This window comes from Oncorhynchus nerka, linkage group LG24, assembly GCF_034236695.1.
Source record: "Oncorhynchus nerka isolate Pitt River linkage group LG24, Oner_Uvic_2.0, whole genome shotgun sequence".
Classification (NCBI taxonomy): Eukaryota; Metazoa; Chordata; class Actinopteri; order Salmoniformes; family Salmonidae; genus Oncorhynchus; species Oncorhynchus nerka.
The window spans coordinates 21,270,886-21,298,814 of record NC_088419.1 but is presented as its reverse complement, the minus strand read 5'-3'; the positions used below and the strand labels follow the sequence as shown (position 1 = coordinate 21,298,814).

At 39.9% G+C, this 27,929-nt stretch overlaps 1 protein-coding gene across 1 annotated transcript; it reads right to left on the bottom strand.

The window, feature by feature from the left end:
* Nucleotides 1-176: 176 nt before the first annotated feature.
* On the bottom strand, nucleotides 177-27,839 carry LOC115107658 (CASP8-associated protein 2-like). The gene is made up of 10 exons (XM_065008707.1): nucleotides 27,439-27,839; nucleotides 27,015-27,104; nucleotides 25,923-26,000; nucleotides 25,683-25,786; nucleotides 25,465-25,539; nucleotides 23,899-24,014; nucleotides 20,999-23,706; nucleotides 12,844-15,628; nucleotides 11,817-11,916; nucleotides 177-1,183 (listed from the first exon to the last, which is right to left on the bottom strand). The coding sequence occupies exons 2-10, from the start codon at nucleotides 27,067-27,069 to the stop codon at nucleotides 1,121-1,123; spliced, it is 6,084 nt and encodes a 2,027-aa protein (XP_064864779.1). The 5' UTR covers nucleotides 27,070-27,104; nucleotides 27,439-27,839; the 3' UTR covers nucleotides 177-1,120.
* Between the last annotated feature and the right edge of the window lie 90 nt (nucleotides 27,840-27,929).

The following is a 27,929-nucleotide window of genomic DNA, read 5'->3' as shown; positions in this document are numbered from 1 at the left end:
GAGAATAGGTGTGTTGAACGATGACCATTAAGCTTTTCGTTTTAGCCGGAACATATGCTGCTCTTTTCTCTAAAACCTCAGCAGCAGTTCAGAATGTGTCTAAAATATACTGTATTCATTTGGGTGGTAAGTTATTGAATGTGTGAAATAGAACATTTTCATTCATCAAAACCATGTTAAATAAATAAACTTTATTTTCAAAAACCAAAATATGTACAATATAGGCTACACAATGTATATTTCTTAACCATGTCACTTATTCACAACCATCCAAAACCAAAATCAACCAAATAAAAATCTAAGCGGTCAAGAAATGTGTACTTGGTAAAATCCTTCATTTCTATAAACGTAAGACCTTGAATCATACCTAAAATGGAACATCTGAACATCTTTAAGTCAATGCAATATATAATACAGTAAAATGCACTTTCTGCCATGTGACAGAGTAAAGGTCACTTTAATTGTAGTTCCAATCTTTATTTCCAAACACTCCCAGATTATGTTGAAGTAGAAAAGCACACGTAACTTTAGTACAAATTCTGTACAAGCAGCACAGGCTGCAATGCTCCATAAAAGCATTAGAGGTCATTCACCATTCTGTTATTTACAACTAAAATTGGTTAATTACTTGATTAAATGTATGATTGCAGAAGTGTTTAACTCCTCATATGGTATAACCTTGCTAAGGCATATTAAGAGTTGTGAAGTTGAGATGGGATATTGCCCAGGATCAATCTGGTAGATTAAACACAAAAAGGGAAGGAAAACATCCAGTGCATTGAAGTCTGGTAAATCAACAGACGTATCAAAACAGTTTATACAAGTTGTATTCTTTTTGGCTGTGGGTCGATAATATTGAATATTGAAGCCTGTGTGGATTTTACCTCATGGATATTCAGATCCTTACTGACCACAGCACAAAAACACATTTCAGTTGGAGTTCTAGTTGACTGTGTTCATTAGTTCCAAGTCCATTAATTACAGGCATCACATTCAGATCTGCTTCCACTCATTCATCAAATGGGACATTTGATGAATCTTGACCTTGAAACGTCTGAGAGTATAAGGAGCCTGGTAAGTGAAATCTTCATCGAAAAAAAAAAAAAAAAACATTCAGAAGTCAGTTTGCCATCTTCTCCTTCTTCTTAAAAAGCTTCATCAGTTGGGAAAATCGCTTCGCAATCTAAAGATTAAAAATAAACAGAACTGACATCAATGCTCAGCATTAACTACTAGTATCTTATATCAAAAACATAAAATGTCATTATCAAAAAGAAACTCCAGTGGCATAATGGCCACGGCCTCCGGTGCACATGTACTGCTGCAGCATGTGTTCGAATCCGGCCCACTGCTATTTCAGCACACTCTCTCTATCTCTATCAAATAAACATGCAAAATATACTTCAAAAACTGTAAAGACAAAAAAACGCTCTTTGAATATACAGAACTGGGTTACAATTCAAAAGGGTTCATATAAAAAGGTTTGGAATTACATTAACGGTTTTTTAATGTTTGTAAATGCATTATAAACCATTAATAAATGGGTTATAACAAATTGGTCAAAATAGTGCCCTAGCCTGTCAGTGTTTGCCAAGCAGTGAGACACTATTTACCTTGGGGTATTAACCATTTATAAATGCACTTAAAAACTCAGATAATATTGAACCCTTATGCATCATCATGCAACCTTATTTTCAAATGGTTGGACAGTTAAACAATAGTTATTTTCTCACTTTTTGGTGTGATACATTGTTGTTCTGTCCCAGGAACAGAAATGGTTGGCTTTCACACCAATGGTCAACTCCCATGATGTGTCATGCCCCACATTTGAAACAATGATGCATTGGTACACTTATTTATTCCAGGAATGAAGGCCTCTTCTGAACATCTCAAGCCATATTATTGGTTCGCTGGTTTCGGAGAACTGCCCAATTTTGTGAGATCTGCCCATCTGTGAAACACACTTGAAATAAAGACAACATGGAACATGCCCAGAATGTGTTGACACTGACATTACAGTGCGTCGTGTGCAAAGCCCAGACGGAAAAGATGGCGCAAAATAAAACTGTTCACAAGATGAAAATGACGACAGAGAGAGGATAAATTCTCTATGCAATTTGTTTCACTTTTGGATACAATAGTTCTGCTGGATGATTTAGCAAACTGCTCAGCTAGCAAAGTAGCTAGCTATCTTGCTAGCACGTCTATCCTAGCTAGCTAGTAAATGTTAGCTAGTTAGCATGAGGTAAAACTTTCTGCTAGACGATTTAGGACAAGACAATATTTGGCATAATATAGTTAGCTAGCTAAGTAGGTCACACTTGATGGATAGTTAGCTTCGCTATAGCAGGCAAACTGTAGCCGCTAGCTAACATCAACATGGCAGAATTTCCCTGGAATTCGTTTAGCTAGAGTTTTTGGATTAACACGCTAGTTAGCGAGTTGTCCCTAGCTAGGTAGATGGTAAATGAGCTAGCTTGCATCCTTTGTCAGCACACGTGGCTCCAATTGTAAAGCTGCAATATGCAATTTTTGGGGAGATTTGGGCGACCCAGGCCTGTCCCTGTTGCATACGAACTCACTGCTCATCGTCCCAAACATCCTCTGCTGCCACACCAAGTACGAGCATCCGTAATATGAAAAGGATGGTTAGCCAGATTTTTCCCACAATGGTTGAATGAATATGTACCTCTTCTAAGATACTCTCCCCAACAAGTTCCAATCCCCCATTGAAAGTAAGTCTAAGAAACTGTATATCTGAGGTAATTTTATGGTTCCTGTTCTTAAGTTTCATTTTCGCGTCTTTTACTTTCGGTTTTGTACACCAACTTCAAAACAGCTGAAAATAAAACGTTTGGGTTTTTGAAATATATTTCACAGCGGTTTAGATGGTACAATTATTCTCTACACTATACATTGTATGCTTTGTCACAAACGGATATTAGGCAAACTATTAGAATTTTAGCAACCAGGAAATGGCGTTGTGATTTCTGCATATTGCACTTAAGACTAATTTACTATTAGCTAGTGTATTAGCAACATTTTTGATAACACCTTTATCTGTGGAAGGTAGATATTAGTGTTAGCAAGTAATGTTAACCTCTTATGGCTGCATCCCTTGTTTTCAATTTCCACCTGAAGACATACCCTAATCGAACTGCCTGTAGCTCAGCCCCAGAGGCAAGGATATGCATATTATTGGTATCATTTGAATGGAAACAATCTGAAGTTTGTGGAAATGTTAATTGAATGTAGGAGAATATAACACAGTAGATCTGGTGGAAGAAAAGAGAAAGAGCATACGTTTTCTGTTTATTGTTGTAGCATCATCTTTCACATGTACTAGAATAGCCACACAGTCAGATAGGATGCTGGAGATAATTTTGATGGATAACACAAGAGGGCAGCTGTAGGTGTGCAACGTTTCAGACTGATAACTTCAGGAATGGGTAAGCTACATGACATTTAGCATGAAGTCACCCAGGTGTCCCACACAAGTTGCCCAAATGTACCCAAGTGGCCGAATTGGTGAAATGACCTATAACTATATACAACAGTGCAAATAACTATATACAACATATCAAAAAGCAATTCTAACACACACACACACACACATTATTATATATATTTTTTTATATTAGAAAACAAAAACAAAAAACAGTACACCCTTTGGAAGTCCTCTACACAATATTTTGCTGCCTGTGCCATGTCCCATTGCCTCTGCTTTAAATCAGAAAGAGACTGCTAACTGAACAAGTGGTGCAGGTCATGCGACACAGAACACAACGACGCCTCCATGCTGTGCCCTTTTGGCCCTGAGGCACAGTCATGACTGCAGTGATGAACTGTGGCATATGAACACCACTGGAGGCAGGAGTAGAGAAGGCAGAGGTAGAGCAGGCAGCTTGGCACCTGGGGCTCCCAGTCGGAGTCGCTATAACTGTGAAAGAAAACATTAAAAAAAATATTTGTATTGTATGAGCCTTTTATCATCACATAAAATAAACAGATATGTATTGTATAGAGCAGAGGGAACAGTGACTAAGGTGAAGTGCTGCTCCATTCAACTCCGGCCATTGTTGTGGGCCTGCCCTCCCCTGAACAGCACCCAATGGCTATTTCATATGGAAATGGAGAGGAGTAGCAGGCGCAGTGGCCATGTGTGTGTTTGCTGTTCTACTCCATTCCATTTGAATAAAAAAATGGAATATATATGTATACACACACACAAACATTTTTTTTCTAAATGGCAAAGGTTTTTGTTTTGCAAAAATATATATTTATATTTCATAAAACGGCATTAGCACTTACCCGTCCAGAAGTACGTCCTGTCCTTGCAGAAACAGCTCCTCAGCTCCAGTTTGAATCATAACACTCAAAGATTCCTCAAACATCAAATCTGTCTCACTTTCATTTTTTCACTTTCACTTTAGACTTTGACTTCACTTTTCCTGATTTATTCGCCATGATGTCTTCAATGAAATCGTTGAAAATACAACTTTCCAAAATACTGCTGCGCGTAACAAGCGTCACAGCAACTCCTCTGATAGTCAAGGCGAGAATGGAGTTCGTTACGCGTGCATTTTTTTATTTTACCTTTATTTAACTCGGCAAGTCAGTTAACAAAGCAAATTTGAGAACAAGGATACCTAAATTCTATAAGCATATTGATTGCACTACGCGCAGGTGTAAAACATTCAATCACTGCTACTCTAACTTCCGCAATGCATACAAAGCCCTCCCTTCGGCAAATCCAACCACGACGCTATCTTGCTCCTATAGGCAGAAACTCAAACAGGATGTACCAATGACTAGAACCATTCAACGCTGGTCTGACCAATCGGAATCCACGCTTCAAGATTGTTTTGATCACGCGGACTGGGATATGTTCCGGTCAGCCTCAGATAACATCGATCTATCCGCTGACTCAGTGAGTGAGTTTATAAAGAAGTGCATTTGAGATGTTGTACCCACTGACTATTAGAACCTATCCTAACCAGACACCGTGGATTGATGGCGGAATTCGTGCAAAACTGAAAGCACAAACAAATCAAATCAAAATCAAAAACCACCGCATTTAACCTTGAAAAGAGGTTTGCGAATATGCCTGAAAATTAACAGTGTAGTTATTCCCTCCGCAAGGCATTCAAACAAGAGAAATGCCAGTACAGAGACAAAGTAGAGTCGGAATTCAATGGCTCAGACACGAGATGAATGTGGCAGGGTCTACAGGAAATCACAGACTACAAAAAGTAAAACAGCCATGTCACGGACAACGATGTCACGCTTCCAGACAAACTAAACACCTTCTTTGCCCGCTTTGAGGATAATACAGCGCCACCATCACGGCCAGCTAACAAGGACTGCACGCCTCAAACTCAATCTTTAAGTTTGCAGACGACCCAACAGTAGTGGGCATGATCACCAACAACAACGAGACAGCCTACAGGAAGGATGGGAGGTCATTCGGAGTGTGGTGTCAGGAAAACAACCTCACTCAACGTCAACAAAACAAAAGGAAATGATCGAGGACTTCAGGAAACAGAGGAGGGAGCACCCCCCTATCCACATTGAAGGGACAGTAGTGGAGAAGGTGGAGAATTCCTTGGCGTACACATCACAGACAAACTGAAATGGTCCACTCACACACAGTGTGGTGAAGAAGGCGCAACAGCGGACAACGCTGAGCGGCCTTCCAGGTTATGTCGATATAGGACCCGTTTTACTGTGGCTATAGATACTTTCCCCCCCGGTTTCCTCCAGCATCTTCACAAGGTTCTTGCTGTTGTTCTGGGATTGATTTGCACTTTTCGCACCAAAGTACGTTCATCTCTAGGAGACAGAACGCGTCTCCTTCCTGGGCGGTATGATGGCTGCGTGGTCCAATGGTGGTTATACTTGCGTACTATTGTTTGTAGAGATGAACGTGGTACCTTCAGGCGTTTGGAAATTGCTCCCAAGGATGAACCAGACTTGTGGAGGTCTTGGCTGAGGTCTTGGCTGATTTCTTTTGATTTTTCCATGATGTCAAGCAAAGAGGCACTGAGTTTGAAGGTAGGCCTTGAAATACATCCACAGGTAAACCTCCAATTGACTCAAATTATGTCAATTAGCCTATGAGAAGCTTCTAAAGCCATGACATCATTTTTGGAATTTTACAAGCTGTTTAAAAGCACAGTCAACTTGGTGTATGTAAACTTCTGACCCACTGGAATTTTGATACAATGAATTATAAGTAAAATAATCTGTCTGTAAACAATTGTTGGAAAAATGACTTGTGTCATGCATAAAGTAGATGTCCTAACCGACTTGCCAAAACTATAGTTTGTTAACAATAAATTTGTGGAGTGGTTGAAAAACCTAAGTGTATGTAAACTTCCGATTTCAACTGTATTTTCTATTATCTATTACACCTTGCCTATGCCGCTCGACCATCACTCATCCATATATTTATATGTACATATTCTCATTCACCCCTTTAGATGTGTGTATTAGGTAGTTGTTGGGAAATTGTTAGATTACATGTTAAATATTACTGCACTGTCGGAACTAGAAGCACAAGCATTTCGCTAAACTCACATTAACATCTGCTAACCATGTGTATGTGACCAATAAAATTTGATTTGAAGTTACATATGGACAGTACCAAAACAAAATGATTTAATGAGTGTCTCTTTACAGCAAAATCTGCAGAGTTGGGATGGTTGTATCCCCCATATAACATTATATTGGTTGCAAGAATGTTGTATAATAATTTAAATAGAAAAACAAAGTTCTGAATCCAGTGTCGTTTTGTGTATTAGTTCATCGAATCGGTACATCGAAAATCTCTTCCCAACTACTTTGCAATCTACATGGCACAGCTGTCAATTTCTTGGTCCTTTCATGTAACTGGTATACTTTTTCATTCATCACAATTAACCAATTGTGGTCTTTAATGTAGGGCCGACAGACAAGTTCCTTACGTTCTCCCCCTTCCACTTGCCTCTTCCATTTTTGCAGTAATTAAACAGACATGAAAATAGCAATATTTTGAAGATTTCATTTTCAAATAATCAAAGTGAGAGTTTGTAATCTGAATAAAGGGAAAAAGGCCATTCTTGAACATGGGGTGAGACATTCTTACTAATCTGCTAGAGAACCAGTTTGAATTTAAGTATAACATTTGAAGCCTTTAGTGAGAGGTCTAATGCTTTAATATTTAATCATTTCTGGCCTCCGAATCCATTTTCATTATATAACTAAGTCTGTTTAAATTTAGTCTGGCTTGCCTTTCCAAATAAAATGGAATATTTTCTGCTCAGATAGTGAAAAAAAAAACACAAAAAAAAGTTGCTAGGTGTAGGCAAGGCCATAAGCAAATACCGTAATTTCTGGACTATTAAGTGCACCTGAATATAAGCCGCACCCATTGAATTGTAATTTTTTTTGTATTTTGTACATAAATAAGCCGCACATGTCTATAAGCCGCAGGTGCCTACCGGTACATTGAAACAAATGAACTTTACACAGCCTTTAAACGAAACACAGCTTTTAAAAGGCTATTTATTGTTGTTACAAGCAGTGTTTCATTTAAAAGCCTATTTATTGTTGTTACATGAAACACGGCCTGTAACAAAAATAAATAGGCTTTAACGAAACACGGCTTGAAATAAAAAATTCAAAAATAGTGAATTTGCGGAAGTTTGAAACTTTTTCCTCGTAGTCGGGAGGGAGCTGCTGACACAGACTCGTCCGTACCCTGATGGACAGGCCTTTACGTCTCATAAATCTTAGACACCACGATGGTCCACCTCTAAAATCCTCAAACTTCATTGCAGTGGCGATTGTTTTGGCTTTCAGTCGGATCTGCACAGTTGAAACACCTCGGCCGTCTGCTCTCTATGTGTTGACCCAGTCTTCAAACTCATTTTCTAGTTCGGGCCATCTGCTTTTCTTCCCTCTGAAAGCTTTTGTTGTTTTTTTGCACTGAGTCAGTTCCTCACGCTGCTGTTTCCAATGTCTTATCATCGACTCATTAAGGCCAAGCTCCCGTGCAGCAGCTCTATTTCCTTTTCCAACAGCCAGATCGATCGCCTTCAACTTGAAAGCTGCATCATGTGCATTTCTCTGTGTCTTTGCCATGATGAGGGTGACAAAATGACTACCGTAATCAGAATGATGGGAAGTTTGAGCGCGCTCGATTTACGTCACATTATGTGACGGTGCTCAGTTTTTTGGCGGCATGAATCTTGTGAAAGCGGGAAAAATCCATAAATTAGCAGCGTCATTGTATAAGCCGCGAGGTTCAAAGCGTGGGGAAAAATTTGCGGCTTATAGTCCGGAAATTACGGTAAGTAAACTGTGATATAACTAAAGAGTTAATCAGGGTGATTTTTCCACAAATAGACAGGTATTTTCATTTCCACAGGAGCAAGATGCTAACTTTAACTTTAAATTAAAATGTATGGGAGTGAGATCATTGAATACTGAGTACGTCCACATATTTTCATACAATGGAATACATTTTTTTATCTCCTGTTTCAGGAAGTTACATATATGACCTTCCACCTCCACCTGGGATATAGAAGCCTGCTGAAACGTAAATAAATATCACCTGGAAGCAGGAGCAACAGTGTGCGGCATTTTCCTTTTTGTTTTCCATGAGTTTGCCTACAACTCCAGCACCTGCGGAAAGTACCTGGATGTGCGCATGTTCTTCAACTTTAGTACACTTCACCGTCAGACTATTTTATTGGTAAACTACCCGGTAATGCAAAAGTTGTATTCTTTAGTGATCCAATACGTAATATAGTACATTTTTTGTAATTTCGTTATAATCCAGAGGTTAGAAAAAGTATCTGGATCCTCTATGAGGCTGTGGAGAGATCCAGCTTATGGATTTAAACGAAAACATGAATCATCAGGGTACAATGACACCTTTGTTTTTAGGCCCTTGATATTCTTGTTGGATCTGACTTTAATAGCTAACATTTCAATGGCCATAATAAATAGATATGGCGATAGTGGACAACCTTTATTTAATCCCATTGACAGTTTAATACTTTCTGAGAAGTAGACATGATTTACTATTTTACAACTAGGGTTACCATCCATCCATACACAACCGTTCAAAAGTTTGGGGTCACATAGAAATGTCTTTGTTTTTGAAAGAAAAGCTATTTTTTTTGCCCATTAAAATAACATCAAATTGATCAAAAATACAGTGTAGACATGGCTAATGTTGTAAATGACTATTGCAGATTTTTTATGGAATATTTACATAGGCCCATTATCAGCAACCATCACTCCTGTGTTCCAATGGCACGTTGTGTTAGCTAGTCCAAGTTTATAATTTTAAAAGGCTAATTGATCATTAGAAAACCCTTTTGCAATTATGTTAGCACAGCTGAAAACGGTTGTTCTGATTAAAGAAGCAATAAAAAAATTAAAAAACTGTTCTTCTTCAGACTTGTTGAGCATCTGGAGCATCACCATGTGTGGGTTCGATTACAGGCTCGAAATGGCCAGAAACAAAGACCTTTCTTCTGAAACTCGTCAATCTATTCTTGTTCTGAGAAATGAAGGCTATTCCATGCAAGAAATTGCCAAGAAACTGAAGATCTCGTACAACGCTGTGTACTACTCCCTTCACACACACACACACACAAAATTGTATAAGAGATTCTCCAAAATGTAAATATTCAAGGCATTTATATATTTACATTTAAGTCATTTAGCAGACGCTCTTATCCAGAGCGACTTACATATATAAATGCCAACCATACTTTTTCAAAAGCCTTTTCAAAGTCAGCTATGAATTCCAGGCCTGGTCTCCCATATTTTTCATAGTGTTCTATTGTTTCCAAGTACTGGTCTTATATTATCGCCAGTGTATCGTCCATGTAAAAAACCTGTCTGATTAGGATGGAAAATATTCGATAATACCTTTTTAGTTCTATGTGCTATGCATTTTGTTAGACTTTGTGTGTAAGAGGCCTCCAATTTGTTTAATGGACTGGATCTTTATATTTACCACTTGGGTCCTGATTCAGTAATAATGAAATCAGAACCTGTTGAGTATCTGATAATCTACTATTTTTTATAGGAATGGTTAAAACATTCTAAAACGGTCATCTGAGTCCATCAAAAAAGGTACAGTATAACTCAACTGGTATGCCATCCAGACCTGGAGTTGTTCCTCCTCTGTAATTTGGCCTTCACATGAGTATTTCTGTACAGCTGTTAATTTTACATTATTAATAGGAAAAAAATAACAATTAACTTTGGTTAGTGGAGATGGAGGAGACAAATGAAAATAAATGGTTAAGCTACTTTGCTTCCTCTTTCAAAATATTGTTTGGTGAATCATGGGTGACATTTGGGGCATTTTTTCCCATATGCCATACAGTTCGCTTTATTTGTATAAAATAGTACACTTGATCTTCTTGAATAAGTTCCTCCATTTATTTTGGGTTTTATCTATGGTACAGATTGTATTGCTATCTGTACTGTTAGTCCCTCTAGTTCCTTTGTTAATATGAATTATTTTGACCTAAATTGCTTTTGTTTTAAAGATGAGTATCGAATTGCATGGTCTCTATTATTATTTTTTAGCTAGCAGTGGATAACATAACTAGCTAAGCCTAATTGGTATAAATCATGATAATGATAGTAGAGTTGTGTAGCTAGAGTGTCTATGCTAAATTGTAAAAATTCCTCCTCTCCAACACAAACGAACAGATGAAGACACAGAAGGGGACCATGAGACCCTAGGTTGTATTTTAAATAGTTAACCGTTATCAATTTATATTCTGACTTGTAGTGTTAAAAAGGGGAGAAAAAAAGACAATCCCTGTTAATCCGAATTAGCCTGGCTAATGTATCCTTCCATTAAATTACATTTTGTTCTTACTATACTGAACAAGAATTTAACATGCAACAATTGCAAAGATTTTGCTGAGTTACAGTTCATATAAGGAAATCAGTCAACTTAAATAAATTCATTAGGCCTTAATCATTTATAGATGATTTGAGAGTTGACTCAGAGCTTAGACATACTTACAGGCAGTATTGGGTACTCATCACTACATACATGAGAAGATTCAACACTTTGTTAAACATGTTCAGTCAATGAATGGTGGGTATGAAGACCAAAACACTCAACATTGTGAGAGGATACCTCCTCCAATGATCCACCAACCAAAGGTATTACGGTTACCATTTCACACCAGATCGTTCAACATACTTGGACTATCACAGAGAAGTGGTAAGTGTGTTGATATCATCTGTTAAATGGCAATATGTTAGAAATGCTGATTGAATAAGGTCCTGGATGTAAATTTGACCAGGGCATCAGGGTTTCAAAGGTGGGTCAAGACAAATCATGAAAACCAACCTCTTCTGTTCCTGAGACAGAGCACCAATGCAGCACACTCAAGTGAGGAAATAACTATTGTTCAACTATGCAACTATTGAAAACAACATTGCATGATGATGCATAAGGTTTAATCTTATAAGCATTTGTAAGTGCATTTATAAAGGGTTAATAGCTGGAGGTAAATATTTGCTCACCAATTGGCAAACACTGACCAGTTAGTTATTGCACTATTTTGACCAATATGATATCACTGTTTATTAACTGCTTACAATGAATTTACAAATTATTCAAAATGGTTAATAGTGTGATTATAACCCCTTTATAAACCCTTTACAAATGGAACCTTATTGTAAAGGGTTACCCAGAATTGACATCAATGCTCAGCATTAACTACTAGTATATTATATCAAAAACATAGAATGCCATTACTATCAAAAGTAAATTAGTAAAGACATACCTGAGCGGGTGTCTTGTTCAATTTCTCTGAAAGGGCAGAGAAAGTATCTGGAGAGGAACCTTTCATCTTCAGTGCGAGGAGAATATCTCGGTCTTCATCCCTTCAAGAAAAACAATTATTTTAGTGCCAATCATGACACTTGACAGAGACTCTCCAACAGCTAACATACAAATGGCACATAACAAAAAGGCATGCATTTAAAACTTCACTAGGGTAGGGGGCAGCATTCGGAATTTTGGATGAAAAGCGTGTCACAATTAAACTGCCTGCTACTCAGGCCCAGAAGCTAGGATATGGATATAATTAGTAGATTTGGATAGAAAACGCTAAAGTTTCCAAAACTGTTAAAATAATGTCTGTGAGTATAACAGAACTGATATGGTAGGTGAAAACCTGAGGAAAATCCAACCAGGAAGTATTATTATTTTGAAAGGCTGTTTTTCCATTGAAAGCCTATCCACCATACAGACTTAGGACCCAGTTCACGATCTCTATGGCTTCCTCAACATGTGACCAGTCTGTAGGCATTGCTTCAGGCTTTTACTCTGAAAAATGAGGGACAGTGGAAATTCCCAGACATGAACCAAGCACGTGATCGGGAGCGCACATTTCTTGTTTACCTTTTCCATTGACAAAGATTTTGTCCGGTCGAAATATTATTGATTATTTATGCCAAAAACAACTTGAGGATTGATTTTAAACATCGTTTGACATATTTCTACTATCTTTTTTAGTACTTTTTAAAACTTTGCGTCTTGGTGTTAAGAGCGCCCATTGTGCCTTTGGATTTCTGAACTAAACGCACCAACAAAACGGAGGTATTTGTCTAACATGGAGACCTGGGAGTGCCACCAGATGAAGATCATCAAAGGTAAGTGATTAAAATTAATGCCATTTCTGACTTTTGTGACACTCTCCTTGGCTGGAAAATGGCTGTATGGTTTTCTGTGACTAGGCGCTGACCTAACATGCGCCCTGCAATTTCACTGGCTCCCACTTGTACCAGATAGGTGAAAGACCAACTCACCTTGTCCACGTCACCATTACTTCACCCTTTTTTACTATGATATTCTTGGCAGACAGGCTGTTGGGTGATGGGGTAGATTGGGGTGGAGTAATGACTTCACTTCTCTCCCTCTTGGAGCTTCCAGTCCCCTTTCCTTTGGGACTTTTTGAGGACTTCTTTTTATGCATGCTCCTCTCTGGGATCATCTCCTTTTTAGCCCGCTTTGCTTTAGTTTCCACATGGTGCTTTGTGCGCTTTTTCCCAGTCTTACCCTTGCTGTGGTCTCTCTCTGGTGTGTCTTCTATGATGGTGAGGCATGGCGAAGATAGCGCAGATGCTGTTTCGGTGCTTGTGGAAAGGCTGGAAAGGTAGAAAGGAGGACTGGCCTCTGAAAAAGGGGATTTTGAAGGAGTTTTTTCTGGGGGCTGATCTTCGTCTTTACCATGTTTTTCTTGTCCTGGTGGTGTTTGAGGGCTCTCAGCGCCCCCAGGATTGATGTCTGCACTTGTGAGGCTGATACCTGGGTTGGTAGAACTTACTTCGGGGCTTGGGAAGTTGACACATGGGTAGGCACAGTTATTTTCTGGGTTGGTGACATTATTTCCTGGGTAGGTAGAGTTGACACTGCCTGTGCTTGAAGAGTTGACTCCTTGGCTTGAGTTGATTCCTAGGTTGGTGTAGGTGACCACTTGTTTGGTGGAATTGATGTCTGGACTTAAAGAATTCACTACTAGGCTTGATGAATTAATTCCTAAGCTTGTGGAGTTATTTCCTTGGTAGGTAGAATTGACACTGCCAGGACTTGAGGAGTTGACCCCCGAGTTGGTGGAGTTGGTGTTTGCATGCCGTATCCTCACAATGAAATGATCATTTGACTTCTCCATCACTACTGCCTGCATGGGCAAGTGAGGCTTGAAGTGAAACAAGGGGTTAACAGGAGCCTCCCTGGTCCTGCCACCACCGCTTGATGCACCGCTGGAGTTGTCCGTGTCCAGGGCAAGGTGAATGTCCTGCTCTGTAGCGTCTTCCCCATCCATAAGAGCATCCTCACTGAAGTGTGCACTGATGACGCTGTCCGGAGCAGACATGGGCTCCCCGCTGGCTGGGTGCAAAAAGCTGAGGTGATTGTCAGACTTGAGAGGTGAGGGAATTGTGAGAGACCCAGACAGATCTTCTGACAAGATGGAATATGATCTATGCGAGAACACACTGGACTGTGGTGTCCTTCTGCTTTCTGGTAGGCCGGAGGGCACCTCTAACATGCAACTCTCATCCAACAAAGATGGATTTAATGGAATTTGGACTTTTGAATTTGGAGAGGAAAACTTGATAGGTGAAATAGCTGACCATGTGGCAATGAGTTTAGAGGGAGTACCAACTTTACTTGGGGTACCAACGCCTAGGAAACGCTCCCTTTCTTTCAGAGGAGTACCAAGGGACCAGCCATGATTGTCCCCAGCTGAAACACTCGTTTCTAGCAGATCAGACCCTTGTAAGAGACACTTGAAGATCTCTCCCATCTGAGAGTCCGTTACCAGGTTGAACGTTAGGCTGGAGGCTTGCTGTTCTGTGAGGATTTCAAAGTCAGGCTTGTCATGGAGTGAGCCATTTTGAGACAGCCGGCGAACATAGGTTGCAGTTCTCTCAGCAGATGAAGAGCTGTTTGATGGTAAGATCTCTACCACGTGTTGCAAAGGAGGTTGGATAACAGGAGGATCTGAGGTTTGAGGCACCGATTCCATATCGGACATTTTAATATTTTTGCCTCTTCCAAGACCTGTTTTGCAAGGGGGGACAGTCCGAGACCTGGTTCTTTTCATGCTGGTTTCAACACACTCTGTGAATTTCTTTTGCAGTCTTTTTGGTGCAGAAGTTCTGGTTATGGTCACTCCCTGCTGCATTTTAAGTTCAGCGGCCACAGATGGCTTGGGGGACTTCACAGGCAGCTTGGGTACACCCTTTCCAGAGAGACGGTCTCTTTTTTCTGCTCCTGCCGACTGGCTTCCGTTTGAGGATTTGCAAACACTTCTCAGTGCAGTTTGAATCTCCTTGAATAAGAAGTCTAACTGCACATCCACGAATTCCCAGAGTTTCAACTTCATATTAGGTGGTTCTTGGTCAAAGATGCGGTTGACAATGCCATTATTTGATAACTTACTCAAAACAGAAATGATGATGTCCTTTAGTTTAACTTTGAGGTAATCTTCTTGGCTGCATAGTTTAGTAAAGCTTACACTATCAACAAAGTCTGTAAAAGAGGGAAAAAAGGACATGTCCATAACACCGCAGAAGGTTTTCTTAGGGAATGTTGAATGAAGCTTCATGTACTTTTTTCTGCACTCATAGCGAATCTTTGCAAGCATGGCCATAACCTCCTCCACGGTAGACAAGGCAGCATTGGGTAAAGGAGGTTGAACAGTTTTATAGCGGGTTTTGTTTGATGTGGGGCTTCCAAATGGTGAAGTCAAGGTTTTACTTCCGAGTTTAAAATTCTGTTTTGAAACTAAACTATTTTCTTTGGCCGCCTTCTTTGAAAGTCTAGGTGATGACTTGAGAGTTGGTTGATTTTTATTCGTTCTTGTGGGCCGAACCGTCATGGGTGGAGAACTTGGCATGGCTGGAGTTTCTTCCTCTTCACTTTCACTAACAATTTCACCTTCTTCCAGTTCCTCAAGGCTGGAAGGATGGACAGATGTCTCATCCACATCTCGTTGTGCAGCATGTGTGACAGAGCAGCCAGGATTGTTGTTCTCCTGATTCACTTCCGACATCTTTGAATTGGAATCTCCAGTAGCACTGGGAAAATCTGGTCAAATACAATACATTGATTAGCTAATTAAAAGCATACCATGTCTACACAGTAGTCAGTTTCATGGAGTTAAAGCAGTTGATTAGCATGTGTATACCTATTAAACCCACTCAAATCTAAGTTTAGACATGTACTGCCCTAATTGTTATAAGTGGATATAAAATGAAAGATTAATCTCAAGTGAAGTTCAATCGTATCCAGAGATCAAATGTGGACTTAGGCTTTTGCTCTTGCCAACCAGTACACATCTGATTTAACTAATCATAGACTTAAAAATCATGATGTTAAGGTGTGTTATTGCTTGGTTAGAACACAATCCTGCACCCACACCAGTCCTCTGTTGATAAGAAGCCTCGCAACATAGACCACAACACACACAATTCAATGAATGGTGAAAGGCAACATGAAAGGCAACATGGTGAACCCATAAAACGCATAACTGTAGTTTGTGTGTTTTAATTAACTTAAATCAACCCAAAATTATTTATAAGAAAATTACTTAACGTCTTAAAGTAATGATAGTGGGGCAATTGTGCAAGTTATCCCACTTAAGTGTAATTTCCATCATAGGTACACTTCAACTATGACAGACAAAATAAATAAAAAAATCCAGAAAATCACATTGTAGGATTTTTTATGAATTTATTTGCAAATTATGGTGGAAAATAAGTATTTGGTCACCAACAAACAAGCAAGATTTCTGGCTCTCACAGACCTGTAACTTCTTCTTTGAAGCTCCTCTGTCCTCCACTCGTTACCTGTATTAATGGCACCTGTTTGAACTTGTTATCAGTATAAAAGACACCTGTCCACAACCTCAAACAGTCACACTCCAAACTCCCACTATGGCCAAGAGCAAAGAGCTGTCAAAGGACACCAGAAACAAAATTGTAGACCTGCACCAGGCTGGGAAGACTGAATCTGCAATAGGTAAGCAGCTTGGTTTGAAGAAATCAACTGTGGGAGCAAATATTAGGAAAGGAAAGACATACAAGACCACTGATAATCTCCCTCGATCTGGGGCTCCACGCAAGATCTCACCCCAGAACCACACGGGGGACCTAGTGAATGACCTGCAGAGAGCTGGGACCAAAGTAACAAAGCTTACCATCAGTAACACACTACAGCCAGGGACTCAAATCCTGCAGTGACAGATGAGTCCCCCTGCTTAAGCCAGTGCATGTCCAGGCCCATCTGAAGGTTGCTAGAGAGCATTTGGATGATCCAGAAGAAGATTGGGAGAATGTCATATGGTCGGATGAAACCAAAATAGAACTTTTTGGTAAAAACTCAACTCGTCATGTTTGGAGGACAAAGAATGCTGAGTTGCATCCAAAGAACACCATACCTACTGTGAAGCATGGGGGTGGAAACATCATGCTTTGGGGCTGTTTTTCTGCAAAGGGACCAGGACAACTGATCCGTGTAAAGGAAAGAATGAATGGGGCCATGTATCGTTAGATTTTGAGTGAAAACCTTCCATCAGCAAGGGCATTGAAGATGAAACGTGGCTGGGTCTTCCAGCATGACAATGATCCCAAACACACCGCCCGGGCAACGAAGAAGTGGCTTCGTAAGAAGCATTTCAAGGTCCTGGAGTGGCCTAGCCAGTCTCCAGATCTCAACCCCATAGAAAATCTTTGGAGGGAGTTGAAAGTCCATGTTGCCCAGCAACAGCCCCAAAACATCACTGCTCTAGAGGAGGACTGCATGGACGAATGGGCCAAAATACCAGCAACAGTGTGTGAAAACCTTGTGAAGACTTACAGACGTTTGACTTCTGTCATTGTCAACAAAGGGTATATAACAAAGTATTGAGATAAACTGTTGTTAATCACCAAATACTTATTAACCACCATAATTTGCAAATAAATTCATTAAAAAGTCTACAATGTGATTTTCTGGAATTTTTTCCCTCATTTTGTCTGTCATAGTTGAAGTGTACCTATGATGAAAATTACAGGCCTCTCATCTTTTTAAGTGGGAGAACTTGCACAATTGGTGGCTGACTAAATACTTTTTTGCCCCACTGTGTGTGTGTTGAAGTCGGGAGTTTACATACACCTTAGCCAAATACATTTAAACTGAGTTTTTCACAAATTCCTGGCATTTAATCCTAGTAAACATTCCCTGTCTTAGGCCAGTTAGGACCACCACTTTATTTTATGAATGTGAAATGTCAAGAAAATAGTAGAGAGAATGATTTATTTCAGCTTTTGTTTCTTTCATCACATTCATAGTGGGTCAGTTTACATACACTCAATTAGTATTTGGTAGCATTGCCTTTAAATTGTTTAACTAGAGTCAAACGTTTCGGGTAGCCTTCCACAAACTTCTCACAATAAATTGGGTAAATTTTGGCCCATTCCTCCTGACAGAGCTGGTGTAACTGAATCAGGTTTGTAGGCCTCCTTGCTCACACACACACTTTTTCAGTTCTGCTCACAATTCCAGTAGGTCAGAAGATTACATACACCAAGTTGACTGTGCCTTTAAACCGCTTGGAAAATTCCAGAAAATGATGTAATTAATTTAGAAGCTTCTGATAGGCTAATGGACATAATTTGAGTCAATTGGAGGTGTACCTGTGGGTATTTCAAGGCCTACCTTCAAACTCAATGCCTCTTTGCTTGACATCATGGGAAAATCAAAAGATATTAGCTAAGACCTCAGAAAAAAAATTGTACACCTCCACAAGTCTGGTTCATCCTTGGGAGCAATTTCCAAACGCCTTAAGGTACCACGTTCATCTCTACAAACAATAGTACGCAAGTATAAACACCATGGGACCACGCAGCCGTCATACCGCCCAGGAAGGAGATGCATTCTGTCTCCTAGAGATGAACGTACTTTTGTGCGAAAAGTGCAAATCAATCCCAGAACAACAGCAAAGGACCTTGTGAAGATGCTGGAGGAAACAGGTACAAAAGCATCTATATCCACAGTAAAAACGAGTCCTATGTCGACATAACCTGAAAGGCCGCTCTGCAAGGAAGAAGCCACTGCTCCAAAACCGCCAGAAAAAAGCCAGACTACGGTTTGCAACTATATATAGGGACAAATATCGTACTTTTTGGAGAAATGTCCTCTGGTCTGATGAAACAAAAATGGAACTGTTTGGCCGTAATGACCATTGTTATGTTTGGAGGAAAAAGGGGGAGGCTTGCATCCCGAAGAACACCATCCCAAACGTGAAGCACTGGGATGGCAGCATCATGTTGTGGGGGTGCTTTTCTGCAGGAGGGGCTGGTGCACTTCGCAAAATCGATGGCATCATGAGGAGGAAAATTATGTGTATATATTGAAGCAACATCTCAAGACATCAGTCAGAAAGTTGGGTCTTGCAAATGGACAATGGCCCGAAGCATACTTCAAAAGTTGTGGCAACATGGCTTAAGGAAAGCAAAGTCAAGGTATTGGAGTGGCCATCACAAAGTCCTGACCTCAATCCTATAGAACATTTGTGGGCAGAACTGAAGAAGTGTGTGTGTGAGCAAGGAGGCCTACAAACCTGACTCCATTACACCAGCTCTGTCAGGAGGAATGGGCCAAAATTCACCCAACTTATTGTGGGAAGCTTGTGGAAGGTTACCCGAAACGTGACCCAAGTTGAACAATTTAAAGGCAATGCTACCAAATACTAATTGAGTGTAGTTGTAAACTTCTGAGCCACTGGGAATGTGATGAAAGAAATAAAGGCTGAAATAAATCATGTTCTCTATTATTATTCTGACATTTCAAATTCTTAAAAGAAAGTGGTGATCCTAACTGACCTAAGACAGGGAATGTTTACTAGGATTAAATGTCAGGAATTGTGAAAAACTGAGTTTAAATGTATTTGGCTAAGGTGTATGTAAGCTTCCGACTTCAACTGTATGTATGTGCTACTGCTCGACAAAAAAATAAATATAATAATCTCGATCGACCAACAACCTTTCGACCAAATAATCGACTAGTGGAATAATTGGGGTCAGCCATAACACAAACTCATCATTACACTATTGTCTTTCTAAATTAAAAATCAACCTCTTCACCCTCATCATTCAGTTCAGCCTAATTTCAATTAAATTGTGAAGTAAAGTGCACAATTATCGCCCATTCATCTATTTGTCATTCAGTGAGGAGAGATAGATGCATTAGCACCTGGCTGGGTACCAACATCCTACAGAACATTTTCTTGGAATTAGGTGTGAAAGAAAAACAACTAAAAAGGCTCTAAATACTTCTGTGTTTGTGATTTCAAAATTCAGACAAATGAGCACTATTATTTTTGGGGGCAGATTGTTTTTGTAACTAAAACCAAACGTCAGTGGCTGTTGGGCAATGGCGGTTCTGGTGTTAATAATTACGCTTACCCTACCTAACAACTAATGCTCAGGTCTGCTGAGTGCAAACTTGTGAAAATTCTGTGCAACTTCCGCCAAGCGTTTACTGTAAACACTGAAGCTCTACCTGCTTTAATTGACTGTTTTAACAGTGGCCAAGTAGGCTACTGTGGTAAAAGGCCTCACATAACATTTTAACATGGAAATAGCTGTTATATCATTCAGCCTACAGTAGCAGCCAATGTGTTGTATTCAATGCAGGGCTTGACATTAACCTGTTTATCCACTGGTCCTTGAGACAAGGAGGTAACTGAACATTTTGTTGTAAGAAACCACTTTACAATTTAAAAAAACATATTATTATTCCCTTACCATTATTACAGAGAATCAGACAAATTATGCTACCCTCTGTCTATTGGCTACTTAGCTTATTCAAGCCTCTCAAAATACAACACCGGCCATTTAAGACATAAAAAAAAGCTCTTTACCTGACTCGATCTTGGAAGATGTCTAGAAATGTTCAAGTTTTGTGCTCTTTCAGGAAGAAATCCCTCCCACATTTCTGACTACAAATTAGCTAAAAATGCACTAATAACTCACTATTTAGCAAAGAATACGAACAAATCTGCACACATGGCCACATGCAGCTCTCGCTTTGATCTCAAAATAAGAGCACAATAATTGTGACTGCTCATGCTGTAAAATGGTCCAGTTAATAGTTAACTATGCAAGACTTAGTATGCAAAACTTTTGTTTCGGTATGTTGCATTGAAAGTGGCTAATACTGCGTTGATTCGGTCACAATTCCCACAGTAAAGAGAAACATTGATAGTGTTACCTAACGGGGAAAACTCTATAAAAGTTGAGGGAAGTTCAATCTCGTGCTTCTCTGTGCGGGCTGATATTTCTTCTGCTCTGCAGTCCCGGGGGAGCTGTGCACGGCTTTGAGGGAACATTGCTAACAACAACATACTTTTGCATCTTCTTAACATTTAGCATAGAACAGAAATTGTTAAACTAAACCAAACCAAGTGATGCTTACCTTTGCAAAGACTCTTGAAGTAAGCAGGTTTGCTGTGACATGGCAGCTGCTGGCTTTTCGTCTTCAGGCGGACTGGGCTTGTGAGTGGGCTTATGGCATGTGGAATGACTTTTAGATTACTCAGTGTGAGCATCATCGAGTCCTCATCATGGGCCATCGGAATGGAGCTAGAGGGCTCAACATTCTCCTCTTCATTCTCTGTGTAGCTTGGCTCAGAATTTAGGTACTTCTTTGGTGTCTCCGCCAAACCACTGTTGTGCTGTTCAGATGGTGCAACTTCTCCTGTGGTGCTACTCACCTTAGACACCCCAATACTGCTCAATGGTGAACTTTGTTCCACAAGAGTTTTCTCCTTCTCACACTCCACAGGGATCTCTGTGACATCAGTAATGACCTCAGACGTGATGCCGATATCTACCTCCATGCTAATCGTACTGGACACAGCATCCTTGGAAACATCTTGCCCCTCTGTCACATTTTTCTCCAGACTAGAATTAGAAATAATGGAAGCAGGCAGTTGTTGAAGGCCCTTAGGTTGGAAAAGGGGTGATACTTTCAGAGATTCTGATTGTTTTCCTGGACTACCTTCAACAGCAGGATGTCCCACACAGACAGCAGCAGGTGGATCTTGTGTCACAGTTTCAACAGCTTGGCTTTTACAGACCAAAGCACTGGGAGTTTCACTGTTGGACTTGTCAGTAATAATAACCAGTGAATCTCCAGTTGAATGTTCAGGGGTAAGTCCATTAGCAGATAGGCCAGTGTCGGTATTTGAATTGTTTCCACAATTCTCAGTGACAGTAGTAGTAGTCGCAGAGAGAGTAGTAGTCGCAGAGAGAGCAGCAGCAGTCAAATCCTTAGACGTGCCAGTTTTGCTTTCTGAGTCACATTTTTCAAGTCTGCTCTCCAGTGGAGTTTTCAAAACAATGTCACAGTCTGGATCTGAAACACAATCCTTCCTGAGAGGTTCTGGTGTGGTGGGTTTAGTCCTCTGACCCTCCATGGCCTTGGGCAGCTCAGGTCTTCCTTCGGAGCCATCTTGGACAGTACTGTCTTCTACTTCTAACTGGCACTTATGTCGCTCTTTGGCTACTGTGGCTTCAGACAGAGGCTTTTCAGCATCCTGACAAGATTCTCTCTCTGTATGTCTACTCTCCATACTTTCAGGTTGTGGAGGCTTTGAGATTTCTGAAGAGGGCTGTATAACTGGGTTTTCAAAGACCTCATGGGTGTCTACTACACTACTGTTGATTTTGTCTAATACAAGCAATTCTCCAAGATGAGGTTGTCCACTGTCTTCTGCTGATTGGTCTTCAGGAACCTCATCAGGTGGTGTGCCCTCCTCCTGTTCCTTGACTTCAGCAGACTGTCTTGGTGTTTTAACTGGTGACAGGGTGAGGTTCAGAGTTTCCATGAAACTTAACTTTCTGTTGGGACCGTTTTCCTCTATAGAGCTTTTCTCAGCCACTTTGGCCTCAGGCGGAAGCACTTCCGATTCCTCATGTGTCTTTTGCTCCCTGACTTTACCATTGACCATGTTCTTGTCCTTACTGACGTCCGCACTGCATCGGTTATGTTCCTTTGTTCTTTTTTCCTCACGCTCCTTTCCTCTCTCTGTACAACTGCTTTTTCTTTCTCCTGACCTTTTTTTCTCTTTTCTGATCTCATCCTCTCTTTTTCTCTCTTTTTTCCTTCGATGGTCCCTCGGAGGACTTGTCCCTCCCTTGCGATTAAAATATTCACTGGATCGTTTAGTGAGACTGGCTTGATTTGAATAGGCATGCCTTCTGTTTTTAGAGGAAATGTCTTTAATACTTCTACTACGGTTATCGTCATCCTTATCAAAGCGAAGCACCGTATCATGCCGACTAGACCCTGTTGATAGAATGTCTGCACTGTCTTTAGACAATCCTTTAGACGTACGGTAAGAGGAAGCAGTGCAATGCAAAATGTCTGAGTGTGGGCTTTTAGACTTATCTGATCTCCTGTGTACCTCAACATCTGAGGGATGAGGGTATCTGCTTTTGTTTGACTTAGAATCATATTTTCCAATATCTTTTTGTGCTCTGTGTGACCGGTTCCTCTCATCTGAATGAGATTCCTTATTTACATCTGGACTGTTTTTATGTCGCTGCTCCTTTGACTCAGACAGCCTGGGACTTTCACCTCTGCCTTCTCTGTGCTTGGTTTGTTTCGGCTTGTCTGACAGGCCTAGTTCACGTGTATGGTGTCTTTTCACGGAGTCCTTACTGGAACTGCTAACAGAAGAATATGTGCCTTTCACTGAAGCTTCTGAATCGTCTCTAGAGGTGGAAGGAAGAGGTGGTCTGACATTTCTTGCGTCAGATGGGGTTTGGGGGAGGACCACATCTCTGTCTTGACAGAGCAGCTGATGAAGATCCTTTACAACACAACACTTAGATCCTGGTAGTTGAGTTGGTGGAGGTGGACCTGTATGATTCAGTCTGGTCGGAACTTCTGGTTGATAAGGCCCTGTAGGATTCAGTCTGGTTGGAACTTCTGGTTGATAAGGCCCTGTAGGATTCAGTCTGGTTGGAACTTCTGGTTGATAAGGCCCCGTAGGATTCAGTCTGGTTGGAACTTCTGGTTGATAAGGCCCCATAGGATTCAGTCTCATTGGAACTTGATTTTTCAAGCAGTTCATCTGAGATTGATGGTGAGCAGCAGTACCTCTCTCTGGCCTGAAACTAAAAGTTAACATAAATTACTCACATGCCTAGATTCACAGAGACCACAGCAATTATTCAATTGGCCCCATCTAATGGATACATAGAAAACATGTGTAGACCCCTAAATAAACGGTTTATTTGATGTACCCTGCCAACTACGAGTTACCGCTTCTCAGGTGTATATGAAATATGAAGGGTCAAGACACTTACCTTTGGCTCAACCTATTTATCTCCTTGTCCTTCCGCACAACCTCCATTTTAGCTGTTTTGATGAGCGCACAGATGTTCTTCTTCAGACGGCTGTTCTCAGTGTTCAGCGTTGTATTCTTCAAAATGACAACAACATCTCAACCACATACAGTAAGTGGTTATACTAACTGCAAGTCGCTCTGGATAAGAGCATCTGCTAAAATGACCAAAATGTAAATAAGAAACAGAGAACCAATGCAATCATGTGTCAATGTAGCCTTTCCATCACCCACTAGTGCTGAACAATTAGTGCTTTTTGAGGTCGGTTAGGTTTTGGTTCGATTATTAAAAAATAAAATCACGGTTTTCAATTTCGATAATTTTTTTCAGGCATTGTGGGTTGAATGCTGTAATACAGAATAAAACAATTAATCAAAGTCCAATGACGGTAGTGACTGCCCATTACTGCTTAGTAACCATCATTTATTCACATTACATTGATCAAATATTTCAGTTGTGTATATTACATTTGTTTTAGTTGATGACTTATTATTACCATTTCATTCCAAGTCATAATCTCTATAGAGCTGCTGCCTATGCTGTCTGACAAAATCACAATTTTAGTAAATAAGGCATACTTTTAAGGACTCCTGAATACCAACTATCAATCACTTAGATCATGGGTGTCAAACATACAGCTGGGGGGGGTCCAATCCTGCCTGAGGGTGGTTTGAGTAAAAGAAAAACTCAATATACTTTAAAATGACTAAACCTGAATCGAAACGGTATAAAAATGATAGACTTCTATTCATACAGTTTCTTGACTGTCCAGTTCACTAGACAGTCAGGGAGCTTCGAAAATTAAAATAAAGATGGATCGAGGACTATTTTTTGCCAAATTTGAGGCAAGGAAATAACATTTTCAGTGTGGCCCTCCAGATCTCGTTGAAGACCAAATGCGGCCCCCGGGGCAAAATTAGTTTGACAACCCTGACTTAGATAACGCAATTTCAAGTAGAGATAGCTTGCGAAGCAAATGATCTCTATCCTGCATTCTTCTCTCTCTCGCTCAGTGTCTGCCCCACACTAACCTAATGTAGCAGGTGGAAAAGAAACACAGACTGGACAAGAAGGCACTCAATGGATTATGGTCATTGTACTTAATACCGACGTTTTCTGCGCTAAACTACGTAGAATAATGGCCTGTTGGAAACTACAACACCACACAGTTCAGTCTTGATCCGATTTATCTCTAGAAAAACAATGTGAGCATTGAGCTCACAAACAAACAAAAAAATAACTAAATGGAAATAATTCAAATAATTGAACCACGGTCGGATCACTTAGTAATTTTAAGGTTGATAAACAACTAACATTTTGGTTAATCGCTCAGCACTATCACCCACAGAGAATAACAAAGGATTTTCAGAGGGAAATACATTTTTATCTAATGTTCAAATTCAAGTAAATGTTAATTGATTTATCCAATCTATTTCTGTAAAAAATATTTAAAGTACTTTTATGCTCCTTGTATTTTAAGGGGTACTACTAATACATGATTGACACTTGAGACGTTCTGTGACAAACCTTTGCTTCAATCTGCTGCAACCGCCTAAGTAACTCTTCAATTTGGCTTTGTGCAGCATTGTATCTTGTCCTCAACTGTAATGAGACATAGGTACTGATGGTTAGTTATTCCGTTCTAACAGGACCTGTCTATCAGTGATGAACAGCATTCCATTTTAGACAAAGCAAAGAGAAAAAGAAAATGCACACATGAATTGGATAAGGATTACAGTACAAACCTCATTGTAGGAAGAGTCTTTATCCTGTTGTTCCTCCGTTATGATTTCTTCATATAAATCCATAGAGCTCAGATTCTGTGGTGAGAGGAGTGTGCAGTTTCTTTCTGTAATAAGATTACACAAACATGAAGCAGGCCATATTATCAGTTAGAACATGGATATCTTTTCTACTTCTAAAAATATATATCTGACTTGGACCATCTTGTGAAGAACCAATGTGTATGTTTGAGTGATATTTACCTGCATTTGGATAAATCCTCGGACTTGCCAAACCAGAATAAATATCCATAGAATCATCATCGAAAGCTGCCACCGTATCTGTGAGGTAGAAGTTTTGCAACGATACACAGCTGTTTAATTTTTTTTTCATTTTCTTTTTTTAACCTTTATTTAACTGGGCAAGTCAGTTAAGAACAAATTCTTATTTTGAATGACGGCCTAGGAAAAGTGAGTTAACTGCCTGTTCAGGTGCAGAACGACAGATTTGTACCATGTCACTTGGGGATTTGAACTTGCAACCTAGTCCAACGCTCCAACCACTAGGCTACCCTGTAATTGCACTGCTGTAATTTCACCACATGGAATGACATTACTGTAGAAATGCCTTCTATTATGGGATTAGGATAATTCACATAGCAGGTTAGGAGACTGAGGTTAAGAAAAGAGTTAGGGTTAGCAAAAATGCTCTCCTAACCTGCTCCGAAAATCACCCCGTATCAAAGTGGTGTGAAAAGCATGTGTCCCATCTTTGGCCAGTGTTAAAGGGAAATATACAGTACCAGAAAAAAGTTTAGACACACCTACACATTCAATGTTTGTTCTTTATTGTTACTAATGTCTACATTGTAGAATAATAGTGAAGACATCAAAACTATGAAATAACACATGGAATCTTGCAGTAACCAAAAAAAGTGTATATTTTATATTCTTCAAAGTAGCCACCCTTTGCCTTGATGACAGTTTTGGCACTCTTGGCATTCTCTCAACCAGCTTCATGAGGTAGTCACCTGGAATGCATTTCAATTAACAGGTGTGCCTTGTAAAAAGTTAATTTGTGGTATTTCTTTCCTTCTTAATGTGTTTGAGCCAATCAGTTCAAGACTGTTGGAAAAGCATTCCAGGTAAAGTTGGTTGAGAATGCCAAGAGTGTGCAAAGCTGTCAAGGCAAAGGGTGGCTACTTTGTAGAACCTAAAATATATTTTGATTTGTTTAACACTTTGATTACATGTGTTATTTCATAGTTGATGTCTTCACTATTATTCTACAATGGAGAAAATGGTACAAATTTAACTTTTGACTGGCACTGTATACATGTATAGCAGTGTACTCACTGCAGTTGTCTTGACTGAGATCACCATACACTTCGTCCGTCAAATCCCCATCCATTCTCCCGATGCTCAATCAATGGCTCAGAGATGTACCTGGAAGAAACCATGCATAATTATCTAGTATGTTTGTATGTGTATGTGTGTGTGTGTGTGTGTGTAGCTAGCTAGCTAGTTCATTGCGGAATCTAAATTAGCTACGTCGGCTCCTTGTACATGCACTGATATAATGGAAAGAACAGCCCCAGGCATCAGCACATTTTAGCTAGGTAACAGAAACAAGCTAGCAAGCCAGTTAGTTTATTTAGCTAGCTAACGTTCGTCTGAGACCTACACACCTAACTAGCTAGCTACAAACTCAAGACATGGAGGAACATTGAGTCTGAAAATAGATTGGAATGTGAATTAAAAAATAAATAAATCCACTCACCATATGAACATAGATTCGATGAATGTTGTTTAGAATGTTATTATTATCATCTGTTTACAATCACTGTCGCGCCAACCCAACGACAACCTTTTTCAGGGAGCAGGAAATAACGACATTTTCCCGCGGTCTGCAAAACAGATGCCAGCGGCTCTTCCGGGACTTTCAGACATTCAAAGTAAAATTATCATATCAAATGATTTAGGCCAAAATCATACAAAGCCAAATTAGCTAGATTATTTCAGATAAAACCCCTTATCTAAGGAAACCACAGCTTCTGACTTCAAAAAGTTTGCAATTTATCTAGCAAGCTGTCTAGTCTAACTAAGCTAGTTCGAGACCCGAGGCGTTTCACTCCGTAATAATTGTGCTGTATGGAAAAAAAACTAGGTGTCATAGGTTATATTTCACTTCAAAAGCGTCAACTAACGTATGACTGTCGCTTCCAATCGCGTCATGTAAGCGACATCATTTGGACATTCGACCCGGAAGTG